Source organism: Anguilla rostrata, chromosome 18 (assembly GCF_018555375.3).
Source record: "Anguilla rostrata isolate EN2019 chromosome 18, ASM1855537v3, whole genome shotgun sequence".
Taxonomy (NCBI): Eukaryota; Metazoa; Chordata; class Actinopteri; order Anguilliformes; family Anguillidae; genus Anguilla; species Anguilla rostrata.
Window position 1 is genome coordinate 10,532,193 of NC_057950.1, and position 15,342 is coordinate 10,547,534.

The 15,342-nt window shown below is 46.7% G+C and overlaps 1 protein-coding gene across 11 annotated transcripts in view; it reads right to left on the bottom strand.

Moving 5' to 3' along the window:
* Positions 1-15,342, bottom strand: part of tacc2 (transforming, acidic coiled-coil containing protein 2) — a 77,943-nt gene that overhangs the window by 13,565 nt on the left and 49,036 nt on the right. For 8 of the 11 annotated variants that reach the window (XM_064316923.1, XM_064316922.1, XM_064316921.1 and 5 more), the window contains 7 exons: positions 8,275-8,399; positions 5,126-6,590; positions 4,561-4,596; positions 2,796-2,856; positions 2,060-2,303; positions 338-387; positions 30-139 (listed from right to left, as the gene is read on the bottom strand). In XM_064316923.1, the coding sequence (XP_064172993.1) occupies positions 30-139; positions 338-387; positions 2,060-2,303; positions 2,796-2,856; positions 4,561-4,596; positions 5,126-6,590; positions 8,275-8,399 (2,091 nt within the window). The remainder of the gene's footprint in view (positions 1-29; positions 140-337; positions 388-2,059; positions 2,304-2,795; positions 2,857-4,560; positions 4,597-5,125; positions 6,591-8,274; positions 8,400-15,342) is intronic. The other 3 variants (XM_064316915.1, XM_064316914.1, XM_064316919.1) reach the window with 3 other exon arrangements.

A 15,342-nucleotide genomic window follows, 5' to 3' on the forward strand; every position in this document is an offset into this window, starting at 1 on the left:
GTGTGTGTGTAATTAAAGCTTGTTTGTACCCTGTGCAGGGGGAACTGGGTTCAGATCCCCGCATGCCGGAGCTCTTGCTGGGGGTGTCTGCCACCGAGTCCAACTTCAAGTACAGAGACGGCTTCTTCACAGAGAGAGGCTGGAACACACACAAGTTCAGTTACATCAGCTCCGCCTACCATCTCTGTAGGAACAGGACATTGGTGATTTCATTGGAAAGTATTCACACATCAACAACACCATTTATTTATGTATTTATTTATTTATTGTCTGTGTTCATGGCAACACGACTGTTTGTCTACATGTATGTCTGTCTTGCCTGTCTGTGGATACTCACAGGGCTAGAGGAGCCAAGTTTCTCCATATACTCAATCTCGTAGTCCGTCACTGAGGATGAAAAGAGAAAGAAAATGAGGAGGAGAAGGAAGACGGGGGGAGGGTATGGTGGGAATGTTGGGGGGAAGAAGAGAAGGAAGAGAGAGAGAAAAGGGGATAAGTGACACACAAAAAGCAAAGTCTTCAGCCATCAAATCCAGTCTATTTACTGCACATGATGCACAGAACATGGTTTTCACTACAGCTTGCTCAGCATGCTGTGGCGGGGGGGGGGTGGGGGGGTGTATGGCTGTACTGGTGACACTGCATGGGAAATCTGTTGTTCTGTCATCAGCTTTTCGTGACCCAGTTCAGGCTGACATGCCTCTTGACTTGGGCAAGGCAGATTAACATAGGGTCAGAGGTCACAGAGGGGACAGGCCAATCAGCTGGGACCAGGAACAAACACATCGATTGTGCTGCTGATGACGTCATCATCCTGTTGTACTGTATCTCCTCCTATTTGGAGCATGAGACCCAAAGCATGTGGACTGTTTCAGTTATACTCCCTCTCTCTCTCTCTCTCTCTCTATCTCTCTCTCTCTCACACACACGCACATGCACACACAAGCATTTGTCAGGAATATACCGTATGACTGCAGTACAGTATGTGTAAATTAGTTTTGCACCAGGATTTATGATTAGCGGTATGATTCATTTACAAATACTGAACACATTAAGTCAAAGTCACATGACCCCTATAAGTCAACAGACACGATGAAGAGAACGAGCCCTGTGACAGGCAGGACCCTACCCACACTATGCTGAATTTACACTCCTCCCCTCCACCTCCTCTACACTCAGCAGCAAAGTCACACATTTTTGCCCTCCGTTCATTATCCTCAGTTACCCAAGACTTTTCTGTCTATTAGCAGTAACTCTTCAAAAAACAGTTTCTGTTTTGCCCATCATTTTAGTTGTATTACTATTATAGTAAAGATAGTAGCAATAGTAGTAGTAGTTGTTGTTATCATTATTATTACAGATATTTAATAACTAAAATAAGACCTAATTTTGATTATTGATAAAACATTTTGATTAGGAAATGAAATATAGTAACTTTTTATTATTTTTAAATACCAATGCTGAAATTAATTTTTAAAAAACCAAAACAAAGATAGTAGAAACACAGAAAGGATCTGCATGTGCCAGTACTCCAATAAATAACATTTTTAACTTTAAAAAGTCGATAATCACATTTGATCTTGTTTTTTTACCACAATAGAACAGTTAAAAAGCAACAACAACAAAAAACATCTATGGGTTTTCTGCAGAAATGGATAACAAGGAGGGTTTTCTTAAATACATAAGGTCAGCTGTCCATACATACATAAAGTTTAGATGAGGACTCACTCAGGGTGGAAAAAGCCAGTCCAAACGCAGCTGAGTTTCATTATTAAGCACTAGAGAGTAGTTGTTAGAAAGCTTGGTTGTCAAGTTTGGTTGCGTGGGTGGGGAGAGAGTGAGTGGCAGAGTGAGACAATAGCACATTGAGTGTGTGAGTGTGTGGGCTCTGTGACATCACTGTTCTCTTTTTACATGAATTCCAGTTCCACAATCATGCTACCAAGAGACTGGGTGAAAAAGATGATGTCACAATGGAGTCCCTAATCTGAAAACAGAACTACATGCATGTGCACATGTGCTTGGATAGACACAAGCATGCAGTCACGTCTCCCCTCACCGTGCTGCTGTGGGGGCAAGCTGTTCTCATTGACAAAGGCAGTGAGGTCAGAGGGCTGAGGGTAGTCCGGGGCGTCAGAGGTTAGCTCCGCCTCCACGCCATGAAGAGTCGCCCACTTCTGATTGGTGGAGCAGGCGAGCTTCTCCTCGTCGGTGGCGTGGTCGTCCTGTGGGATGTCGAGGGGCGTGGGGTCCTGCGAATGGTCATGGGGGGTCATGGCAAGCGAGAAACACACAGGACACAACTGTAGTGGTATGAGGTGAAGATACGAAACGATTTTACCTTGTTAGAGTCCAACATCACAGCAACACAGATCAAACAATTTAATCTTTTAACTTACAATATACATGGATAGGGTCATGAAGAGGTACAAACAGAATGCAAATGAAAATGTGTTCAGATACAGAGGTTTCGATTTTTAACGATAAATTGGACAGGCAACTAGAAAAGACAGGTGAACAGAGTTACTGATGTGAAGATGTAGGTTGACAGAACTGGGGGTGGGACAGGTGAACGGGAACAAGGAGACAGGTAGACTGAGGTGCAGGTGAGTAGAAAGACAGTGAGGTGAATGGGGGACAGGTGAACAGGGAGACAGGTAGACTGAGGTGCAGGTGAATAGAAAGACAATGAGGTGAATGGGGGACAGGTGAACAGGGAGACAGGTAGACTGAGGTACAGGTGAACAGGGCCACAGGGAAATGTGAATGAAGGACAGGGTGTGTGTAAGACCTACCTGTGACGCTGCCTCAGACATAGGGGACTTCTTCGGAGACTTCTTCACTCTGAATGTGTTACTGAAAGACAAGAGAGAGAGGGCCAATGAGAAGTGACCGCTGACTGACTGCTGAAGCAGCCTGGACTGAATCTATTCCCTACATTCACTGCTTACTTCCACCTACGTCTTCTTCAGGACTGTCTATAAACATATGTACAGTAAATGCACTGATACACTGATAATGCACTGCTAGAGAATCAGCTAACTCACCTCTGATTCTCACACCAAACACTATGTTTAAGCTGCTGACACTGACCTGGGTACTGTGTGTGGAAGTGCTGTCTCTCTACGTTCTAACCACACAGCCTTCAGGAACACGAGCGGCCGGCAACCGTTGTCACGAAAACAGTAGACAGGTTCTGAATCCCCGGCTGCATTCACATAGGGGATTCAAAACCAGCCACGGCTAAGCCACCAGGTAACCATGGTTACCCAGCTCCCCCAGCCACATCCCTCACTCCCAGTCCCCAGAAATAGAGTTCCCTCGCCTGACAAAACCCTCACGGTGTGACACAGATACATACCTGGGGAACTGAAGGGGTGAAACGTTTGAAAGGGGAAAGGATTCGAGCAGGACGAATTGGAATTAAAGAGAAGGAGGAGTCAGGTGTGAAAGGGAGGAAGTGACACAGGGGCAGTGACCTCACAGATGCTTAGTAGGATGGTGAGGTCAGTAGCATTATTATTGCTTGTTAATAAAAAGCAAGCGCATTGGTGTTATTCTGAGGGTGATGGAGGTTATTTGCAAGCATTAGTCTGGACATTATATGCCACTAGCACTATTGACCTAGCAGTTTCTATCGGTGAGAAAAAGCCCTTTGCACTGATTGATGCTAGCTCTCTCCTGTAGTACTGTGAGGCTGGGAAAATGTAAAATAGACTTGGTTTGCAGGAGGAAGGGCAGAGTACTATTCAGGTGAGGTACCATGCCCGAGGGTAGAACAGCAGTATCCCAGCTGGGAATCAAACCTACAGCTCCACAAGCCCAAATCCCTAAAGCGTATACTACCTTGACAATGCAGCCGAGCAACAGAATAGCAAATATAAATACAAAAAATTGCAAAATAGCAATAAACATTATATATATATATATTTTACTCAATATACAAGAATAAGAGGAAATGATAAAAAAATAAGAACATATAATACAAAAGCTGGAGTAACATTTTTCTTATTAGAAGAACTAAATTTAATGGCACATTTATTTAAATCATTGCCATGGGGATTCCTCAATCTTTACCCATAAACAGTGGCATTGGACAAAAAACATTACAGTATTCAGAGGTCATTCCTAGCCATTTCATAACCATAAGGCATTATAAAAAAGCATCAAGGGACTTGTTTAGAAGAGGGTTCCATGGCAATGGTGAAGAATGACCCCCGCATTATGTATTCATAAACCCCCTGGTTTCTGCAGAGCAGCACAAAGGGAAGTTAATCTGGCTGCAAAGCATTTTTAGTTGGGCTCCATGATAGCACAGCTGCTGCTGGGAACAGCCCCTGCCACCAGAGGGAAGTTGGGGGTAAGGGTAGGGAGGTTTTCTGATTGGGTAGCATTTTGGTTAGAGGGGAGGAGCCAGCCAAACAGAAGACACTAAGTTCAGCCGGGATATTGATGTGTGTCGAACAGAAAAGAGAGAAAGGCATGGGTCAGTGGAAAGTAAATCTGGACTGTAAAATGTTTTGTTGTCATGTGGAGCTATTTAGCCTTCGCTGTACTTACAACAGACAACACAGTGAGGACACATCGCTGAACATCCTGGGAGAACAGGAGAGCACACAGACAGAGAGGTGACAGACAGGCAGGAGACTCACACACAAACACACACACCCACACACACATATAAACACACACACACATGCACGCTCCCACACACACACAATATACAATATAGTAAATCAGAGTTCATTATTACAGTATGATAGAGAGGTGACAGACAGACAGAAAGGAGACACACACACACAAGCACAGGCGAACACACACACGCACACTCACATGCACACGCATCCTCAGAAAATACACAATAAAGCTAATCAAAGTTCATTATTACAAACCAGAATAGAACTGAAGCATATGGAAATTTTGTAACATTCAAATCGCTGAAAGAGAAGCTTTTACAGTGTGTGAAGAGGTAGAGACAGACAGAGAGAGAGAGACAGAGAGAGGGATGAGAGATGGAAAGATGAGAGTATAAAGAAGTACGTGCGTGAGACACTTCCTGTCATTTGTGAAACCGATGGGCAGTGTGTTACACACGAGGGTGGAAATGTAAAAATCCCATGCTTACGATTTAATGGGGGTCTTCTTCTTCTTGGCGGGTTTGTTCAGGTTTTGGTCCTCCAGTTCACTCAGGCTGTCATTGTCATTGGCAGAAACCTCAAAAGAGGCGGCGGAAGACTTGGGCGGCGAGCTCCCCATCTTATTGGATGGCTTGAAGGGGTCAACTGAGTCATCAAAACTGTCTGGGTCGAAACTGTAGGCGGGACGAGACAGGCGGGGCGAGTTGGGGATGCCCCCACCGGGGCAGAAGGGGTTGAAGTTGGGGTCCTCCCACTTGTTGGGGTCAAAGTTGTAAGAGGCCTTGGGGATGGGGATGTCCTCGTCGTTTTGGGGCGGGGTGTTGTCCAGCTGCTCCGTGGGGGCAGGCGCGGCCTTCTTCACCCCCATCTTCGGCTTACGGAGGGGCATCTTGGCGCCTGGCTTCTTTCCCAGCTTTTTGGGAGGGGGGGTGGTTTCCTGGGGGGCCGATTCGCTCTCCTCAGAGTAGTCGAACTCCAGCCTGACCGACTGCCTCCGGTTCAGGGGCTGCTCCTCCGCGCTCCCTGCCGGGGCTGGGGGCGGGCCTGGAGGGGGCTCGTCCGGGCAAATCGGGGGGTCCGCTGCAGGGCGGACTGTCGGGGTGAAAGACACCCCCTTTCTCCCAAGCACAGGGGAGTTGGGTACTTTGCTACCTCCTGTACGGAAGGGGTCGATCCCCTCAAAGTTGTCCGGGTCCCAGTTGTAGGAGGCCTTGGGGAGTATGGGGGACTCCTCGTCTGGGACGGGGGGAAGAGGGGTGGTAGAGGCCGGGGGAGATGGCTGCCTCCGGATGGGAGGTGATGCCGGCGGTGGGAGTTTGACCTCCTCCCTGGAGCTCACACTGTCCTGTGGATCTGGTTTGGGTGGAGCCTTGGTCTTCCTTAGGGTTCCTTTGGGACTGGGCCCGACGGAGCCTCCCTCCTCTTCCTCACGCTCCTTCTTCCTGAGCTCAGGGGTGGAGCCTGCGCTCTCTCCTGCGGTGCCCGGGGGGGTGGAGTTCTGCCGGGGGAGGGGCTTCTTCTTCAGAGAAGCGGGGCGGGGCTTCTTGGTCTTCCGCAGAGTCCCCGGCGCGCTCTCCGTCTCCACGCTGAAGGCTTCTGCTCGCAGATGGGGCGGCCGGTCCGCACCCCCTCCCGCTGTCCCGCCCTCCTGGGGGGCGCTGTCCAAGTCCCCCGCCTGAAGGCTGAGGGAGCGGGTCAGGGGGGACCTGTGGCGCCCGGCGACGGGCTCCGGGCCCAGCGGCTGCTCCTGCTGTCCCGCTGCGAGGGCGTCGTTTCGGGCGGCGGCTGCCGCGGCGGCGATTACGTCGAGGTTGTAGGCGCCGCTGCTGGCGATGGGCTTGTCCTCGTCGAAAACGGTGGAGAAGGAGCGGCGCGGTGGCCGGAAGGCCGGGGTCTCAGAGACAGGCTCGCTGAGGGAAACGTCCGGAACAGAGGCGGTATCAGAGCAGAAACCTGGAGAGAGAGAGAGAGAGAGAGAGAGAGAGAGAGAGAGATAAATAAATAGATGAATAAATAAATTAAGAATTATGATTATATGTCATTAGGGGAGTGACATACAGTCTGTACTTTGGTTATACAACACCAAATATTCGATAATGCCAACGAAGTTCATGAGAACTTGAATTTGAGTCTGAGAGAGGAAGCAGGCTGTAACAAAGGGAAGCAAGGAGCCAGAGACTGAGAGGAAGAGACAGAGAGATCCATTTCATTAATATATTCAGACAAATAGTATCACACTGTTGTACGAACAGGAGATTTTTTTAGATGTTTAAATTGTTAAACTGCCCATTGAAATATTCGAAGATGCATAACAAAGCATTAAAACAGTCTACAGTCAAGCATGCTCCATACTGAATCCTCTCACATCTCCCAGCTTGATTAAAAATGAAATAGTAGAGCACGAATGCAGTTTGCATCCATGCAGAGCAGAAAGCAGAAATCAATTTAATGCTCCACAATAAGAGCGCACATTGTGTGCGACTGTGAGTGTATGTGTGTGCGTGAGAGCGAAAGTGAAATAAAAGACTGTGCAGCTGGTTAAAAGAGAGATTTAATTACGGTAATTAACGAAAGCTGCAGTATTTAATGCCAGACTGTCAGAACGCAATGCCATGAACAAATGATCTTCACAGGGAAGGGTGAGAAAAAAAGCATAATTGGGCAGGAACACATTCTGCTGCGATACACCACTCCACAGAAGTGGGAAGTCGCTTGACTGCAGTACCGTTTCTCCCCTGTAGGTGCTGCCCTGAGCTCTCTCTGTCTTCTTCCATTGCTCGTTCTGAGTGACGGACTATGGCTGGAACCATACTTGAATTTTCTTGCACTATGTGCATGTGAAGTGTTTCTGTCCCGGGCGACTTTGTTCACATACTCATGTCATGCTTACTTGTTGTCTGATTGGAGGTTTAAAAGGTATATCCACTAGGGGGCAGATCACGGCTTCTCTTAAGATGATTCCGCCATTCTTCCTGGCTTCCTAGTGTCTGCCACGTCACTAAGCATAAAATGTATACTGCCACCGCGGTTTCCGTGGGTACTGCACCTTGCGGGCACGTAGCGTTACTTTTTGAGGATGTGAACAAAGAACATTCTGAATGACCGCAGGATATGCATGCCAGCCATCTTGCGCATGAGTAATTTTAATCAAGTATGTTTCAGTATGTCTGCACAGCTCTCTCCATCTTTGCGCAACTCATTAATAGGATTAATAGCAGGGTTTCTCTCTGACAGAAAGATAATGTTGTTAGCTGTACCTGTGGCTACCTTTAAGTAGACGCATAGAACAGAAACACAACACAGCTAACCGGCTGTATGCCAAACGTACTCATGTCAGGCAGGTTCAGGATTTTGATCTATGGCTGGGTCTCTGATAAATTTGTTTTTTTTTTTTTTTTTCAATGAATTTAGTCTTAGGTTTGTGGTGCCTGGGCTACATTAATATGAGGAGTGCAAACAGACTACTGAATATGCGAGCCCAAAATAAAAATCAAACCTGGTAATAACAGAGTTAAACATAAAATTCCCACATATTAGGAAGGAGGAGGAAGTCTTGATGTGAGAAGTCAATTGGGGATTCATTCATTAGGGAGGGGGGGTGCAGAGTCTCCGCCTGGCCGCGTGTCATGTGACTGACCTGTGTCCTCAGAGGGGGGCGGCTGTGTCTCTGTGTCTGGCTCCGGGGGGGGCAGCGGGGGGGCCGCAGCCTTCACTGGGGTGTTGGACTCGGGGGTCTCGAATGCTCCGTCAGAGTCTGAGCTCCTGGGACAGACAGACAGACAGACAGACATGGGTATCTTTAAGTCAACTCAGCTCTGCTAAGTAAGCACAGAATTATTATGGGACAAATTCCCTCTGATTCAAATAATAAGCGCATCATAAACATGAAAAGAAAATCTCTGGGCAGGCCTTCTTACAAAAAGACAGACAGACAGACACTGCAATTCACATGTGAGTTACAGCATATTTCTATGTACACAGTGGAAAGTGAAATGAAAGAGGTACACAGGCAGACTAATGTCTGCAGCAGCAGACAGACACAGAGATAGAAGTGCCACTCAATATCTGAGTGTTTCTGTGCGTATGTACAGAGATGCACATTGATGAATACACAGGGCTGTCAAACAAAGGGGCTTTGTCTCCTTTACTGCAACTGGTGGAAACAATCGAACGTTTTAATCTTACAGCAGATCGCAATTGGTCCTGGCTGCGAATGCAGCGGACGAATTAAATCAGCGGTTACGATGTACTGATGAGTCAGTTTGGCTGATACTGTCACATGCGCCATTTCCAGGTAAATAAATGCACAGGTCAGCGTGTGCTGGTGTCTCTGGTGAATTTCTATGGGCTGAAATGGAAATGCTGATACTACAGTACAGGCTAGGGGATTATAGAATGCCCTGAGAACAAAAACACCCATCATTATGTTTCTGTTACCATTATTCGATCTTAACTATTACACCGGGCCAGCCAGTAGAGGACGGGCTACCCCTCTACAGCCAGGTTTCTCCAGAGATTTCTTCCTTTTGAGGAGATTTCATTCTCACCACCGATTGAGTGTTTATCTTCCCACTGGGGTTACATTTTATTTTTTTTACCTCAATTGCTTGCTTTTTGACCCTGTTTTTCTTTTTTTTTCTTTTTTTTTCATTAATAGTCTCAGTGATAAGTACTATACAAATAAAAATGAATTGAATTGACCACATGGATTCTGTCAGGAAAATGCCAAAATCAAAAAGGAAAAACAATGGCCTTCTCTACCACAGAGAAATAGTACACACGTATATACAGCATCACAGACGTCTAATGCTGTTTCCTGGACAGGCAGAGCTGTTGCCAGGGAACAGAAATGAAAGCCACTCATCAAGGCTGTGGTGTATCCAGGCTTTGGCTGTAGATAGTAAAAGCACCCGCTTTCCCCCGAACGTCAATCATTCAAATCGGACTTCACGTCGAGCCTCACAAAGCTCCACGCGCTACCCGGATCCTCTGCCCGGGTTCTAAGAGCTCGTCCATCTTGTGGTAATCACATCCTGGTGGTCAGCGTCCATCATAATCAGAAGAGCGAGCACACAGCACCATCACACGTCTCTGCGCTTAGGCACACACATGTAAACAGACACACAGACACAAACACATACAGAGAGACACACACAGACACACACACATACTATACAGACACACACACACAAATACAGAGACACACACACATACTGTACAGACTCACGCACACACGCACACACACACACACACACACTCTTTCTATCTTGCAGACTCCACATTAATAAGGTATTCTGCAGGAACAGTGCCCCAGCACAATGCCACTGATCCCCACACCCCTGCCCTGCTCACCTCTGCCTGGCGGGACCCCTCCCTCCCTGCAGCATGTTGTCGTGCCGCGCCCCCCAGGTGAGGCGATGGAGGAGCCCCAGCGCGGGGTCCCCCCCGGCCCCCCCGAGCAGCGTGTCCCAGCCCCAGCGTGCCCACTGCAGGGGCGACAGCGCCTGCCACGCGCTCACCGCCATCGTCCCCGACGCTCCCCACACACAGCGACGCCTTCCACTGCTCTCCTCCTCTCCTCCTCTCCTCTCCTCCTCTCGCTCTGAGTGCAGCCCCACACCAAAGCACGCCGCCGAAGCGCTCTCCTCTCTCACGTCTCTCTATCCCTCCTTCCCTCCCTCTCTCTCACCGTCTCTCACCGTCTCTCTATCCCTCCTTCCCTCCCTCCTTTCACCGTCTCTCTATCCCTCCTTCCCTCCCTCTCTCTACCGTCTCTCTATCCCTTCTTCCCTCCCTCTCTCCTCTCACCGCTCTCTCTATCCCTCCTTCCCTTACTCTCTCTCTCACCGTCTCTCTATCCCTCCTTCTATCCCTCCTTCCCTCCCTCCTCTCACTGTCTCTCTATCCCTCCTTCCCTCCCTTCTCTCTTGCTCTCTCTCTATCCCTCCTTCTCTCCCTCCTCTCACTGTCTCTCCCGCCTTCTCTCCCTCCTCTCTCTCTCTCTCTCTCTCTCTCTCTCTCACACACAGTGAAGAAAGGCAGGGAGGACGGAGGCTGTCTGCTAGTGTGAGAGAAGAACTAGCACAGGCAAGATGCTACAGAGCAGTGTGGAGGGTGAAGACAGGCTCTTTCTCTCTCTCCCTCTCTCTGTCTCCCTCTCTCTCTCTCTCTCTCTCTCTCTGTCCCTCCTTCTCTCTGCACCGAATTCTAATGAGCGAATGGGAGAGCAGCACCTCGGTCTGAAGGCGCAGCGCACACCCATCTGAATCCGCTCTGCAAACCCGCTTCACACCCTCACTCAGAACAATGCCCGCAACGTTCATCACACATACAAGCAAATATACATGCATACAGCACACACATATGCACACACACATACAGACATACATACACATATACTATACATACATATATATGTACATATATACATGTAAATGTATGCTATAAGCTCTGCATGCATTTTTATAAATATGCACAGCCCACGTATGTAAGTGCATATGTGCATTATACACACAACACAAATCCTTACACTAACACATAAAAGGCACTGAGAAGTACCCTGGTGTACACTTGCAATATGCTAAAGGTGATTAATATTAATAATAAGAGAATAATTAACAGGAGTTTTATACTGTAGATATATATAATAATTATTTGTGGCATGTATCTTTTGATCTTTCATAATCTAAATTACAATACGTGGTATGACCTTCAATGTGAGAAAGTTGGGTTTGTAAAGCACAGTGTGAATAAGAGAGATAAGGGTTCGAGCTGAGTGAGCCCGTTTCACCAAAATACCGGCATATCAGAGAGTTTGCATTTCAACTCCATCCTGGGAGAACTAAATTAGCATACGTAAGTACCCTCTTATATGAGGGTACCTACAAAAGAAATTAAGCTGGATAGTGAGAGATGTCTCCTCTGCTTATCGCCCCCACCCGCAAACTGTGCTCCCCCCCCCCCCAACCCAAAACAGGAACCGGGCGTGTGCAATTAGAGGAACACGATAATCGATCGGGGGGCCTCCGAGAGAGAGAGAGAGAGAGAGAGAGAGAGAGGGAGAGAGAGAGGGAGAGAGAGAGAGCGAGAGAGAGAGAGAGAGAGAGAGAGAGAGAGAGAGAGAGAGAGAGATAGCTGAGCCAGTCGATTGGGATGTGTGTGCATGCTGTGCTCGGGGTAGCTGTGTGTGATAGTGGGATTGAACCCTCCAGGGGTCTAACTGCAGATCATTATCACCATCGATAGAGACCCAGAGAAACGGCTTCCGAGTGCGAGGGTGTGATGAGAAGGGAAGAGAAGACAAAGAGACATAACCAAAACAACACTGCGCAGGCAAAACGATAAACCTGCTTTATGACCTCGATGCCCCGGGGCCATGGAGGAGAGCGGAAGAGAGCAGAAGGGGATGTGGGGGTGTGGGGGTGAGGAGGAGGGGGTGAACTGTGAATGCTGCCTGTGAATGAACCCTGTTTCTGCGGGTAGCGAAAGGGTAAGAAAGGGGGATCTGTACAGCGGAGACGGAGAGGAAACGACACTGGCTTAATTATGTGTGATTATGGTGAGCATGCATTATCTGCTCACTTTATGTCACTTCTGATTTGCCCTTGCCTGAAGGATGCTTTGGCAACACGCTGCTTATTGGCGTTTCCATTGACCGATCGGTCGATCTAGAGAGGGGCAGGCAAGCGAAAAGGGAGAGGCCGGAGATGGAGGGATGAAGGAAAAGAGTAGAGAAGCGGGTGAAGGATAGAAGGAAACTGAGGTCGAAATGGGTTACAAAAAGAAATGAATTCCTCATACAGAAGCCTACCAGAAGTATATGGTTGGTGTTGTGTAGGCGTGGATGAAGGACTGAATTTGATACCAGAATGTCCTGTTTTGCCTTTAGGCTACAGCATATAGCACACAATGACACTGAAACATGGACTGTATAAAATTATGAACCAATCATTAATTTATACCCAGGACAGGACATTGCCAAATAAATTTTCATGAACAGGTGAAGCAGTAGAAGATGAATTGAGCCCAAAATCTCACCGTTCCCTCCCTCTCCCTCAAAACCCACACACAGCCAGAGCTGGAGGAGTGTCACAGTGAACCAGGGAAAGCCAGGATGGAAAACAAAGCTGCAGTCTCATTACTCCCCTTTAATTAAGAGACAGAACCTGACAGGCTGGGACTGAGTGGCACAGAATGCATGTATTTTTAAAGGCCCTGGTAAAGTACAGGTCTGAGCGGTGGGCTTACCTTCCACACACACACAGGCCTCACACACAGCTCCCCTGGGACTGCACCTAATTGCCGTAGTTGTCTTGACATTACGACCGCTGTAAATCAGCGGAGTAGATTGTGAAAGGATGCAAGCCTAATAAAGACACCGGGAGGAGATTTGTGTGCGAAATATCAGGACGGAAATAAAACCTGCCAAGATTAGTCCCTGCGGGTGGAAATCCTGTGTCCTGGAGGCGAACTCGCACATGCCTACGCTCACACCCTGCTCTCTCTCTCTCTCTCTCTCACACACACACACACACACACACACACACACGTACAAACACACACACATGCACACACACACACTCAAAAACTACAATCTACAACGACAAGCTGATCACTCAGTTTGGTTTTAAGAGGCATATATTTTGCTGATGGCAGCCGAACAAGGACTTTGTTTTAATTGAGTGAAGCAAAGGCATAAACAGAGGTTACTCTGAGCTATGTGAGTCAAGAAACATGATACTATTCAGAAGAATGCATTAATCACAGTCATTTAACAACTAATGGAAAAATAGAGAAGGTCTAATATGATTATTTCAATTGTATTTCAGTAAAAACCGAAAAAGATTTGGGCATCGTCTGTGCACTTAACAGAAACATTTTTACACACCACTTCAAACAATTTGTTACCATGGCGACTGTAAGTAGCTCTTGCCATATGTTTGGTTGTGGTCCAACAGACCACCTTGGCAGATTGTCAGAGTCCTATCACATACACGAGTACAGTACGCATGCACACACATACACACCCACACACACACACACACACACACGCACACATGCAAGCATGCACGCACGCACGCACACACAGACAGAGGATGAAAGAGATAAATCAGGATTCCTTATTAATATTCATGTTTCTATAAATGAGCAGTGTTAATCACAGATAATTGCTAATATCATGCTTTGGCAATGTTGAAAAATGCTGGACTCTGTCAATGCAATGAATTTGAAACACACCCAATAACAGCATGCAGTAAGGTAAACATATGCAATAACAGCATAAAGTGGGAGAGATAGGGATGCATTGTTGTTATCACCTGTATTTCAAATTCGGTTTACATTGTGCAGCATCACAAAAAGACAGCACCTAAGAAGCTACAAAGACACAAAGACTAGAAAATAAACATTAAAGGTGGCCATAGACACAGGTGAATGAGAAAATAAAAAAGATAGAAGTATATTAGGTGAAATAAATTTTCTTTACAGCATATTATTCACAAAGATATTGTAACCAGTAAAACAACAGTATGGCTTACAATTCATGTTACTTTTCATTCATTTTTGCTCTTCAGTGCTCTTTGGCTCTTCAATAAATTAAATTTTTTAAATTTATTATTTGCTATGGATATACATAATGTTGCAATATACTGATATGCTGACGAAGAAAGTCAGAATCAGGGAGTGAGGAACAAAGAGAATGGAGTCCATGGGGGGGGTCTGGGAAGTAGCAGCTGTGTAATTAGTGGGGGGTCAGTGGATTATCAGCGGTCCTGGTGCAGTCCAGACGGAGATAACATTTACATTTCATTTCCCGCCTGTCTGAATGGGCATTGAGGCTGCTAGCACGGTGTATGAAATTATTACTGACAGGTTTTTTTCCTCTGTCCTCATATCTTTTTATTCAACTTTGCTTATACAAAACCTGTGTGCCTTTTCTCTCTGCTCTCTTTCTATATTTCTTCCTAACCCATCCTTTATCTCCACCCTCTTTCTTTGTCTCCCTGCCTATCCTTCACTACTTCCTTCCTCTTTCTATCTGAATCCTCCTCTCCTCGACAGCCTGGGGGATTTGCTTCTGCAAAGCTACCATGAAAAGCCTTAAATCCCCAGTTTAACACCAAACCAGCAAACTGGAATGCTGTACACTGCTGATATAAAAAAAATCATACTGTCAGTCTATCAAGCCCTGCTGTCAATAATAAAACTAGTTTACACTCAACATACTGCCATACATCCTTGACAAATGCCCTTGTGTGTGTGTGCGTGTGTGTGTGTGTGTGTGTGTGTGTGTTTTTCTCTGCTATATATATTATTCATTTTATCTTTCTCCTCTACTCCTAGAAGTGTGAGGTGTGTATGTTCCCTTCTCCTGTGATTATTAAGAACAATCCACAGCTGGGGAAATGACCACACCTGCGTTAATTGGGAATTGGGTCTTCTGGAGCCAATAAATATTTGTCCCTTGCTACTTGGTATAGGTACAATTCTTTAGTTGCAGTTTTTTTTTTTTTTACATGTGCCTTTTGATTGATTCACAGTTTATGTTTGTGGCACTTATGCTGCAGTCACTGCTGCCACCTGCTAAACGGACATTTTGTTTTCATGTGTTTTCACTCCCAAGGTCCCTGTCTGCTTTATGGGAGGATACGGGCATTGAGCTGCCTGGAATTGGATAGGGTCCTGATCCCTCTCAGTCAGCAGCGCC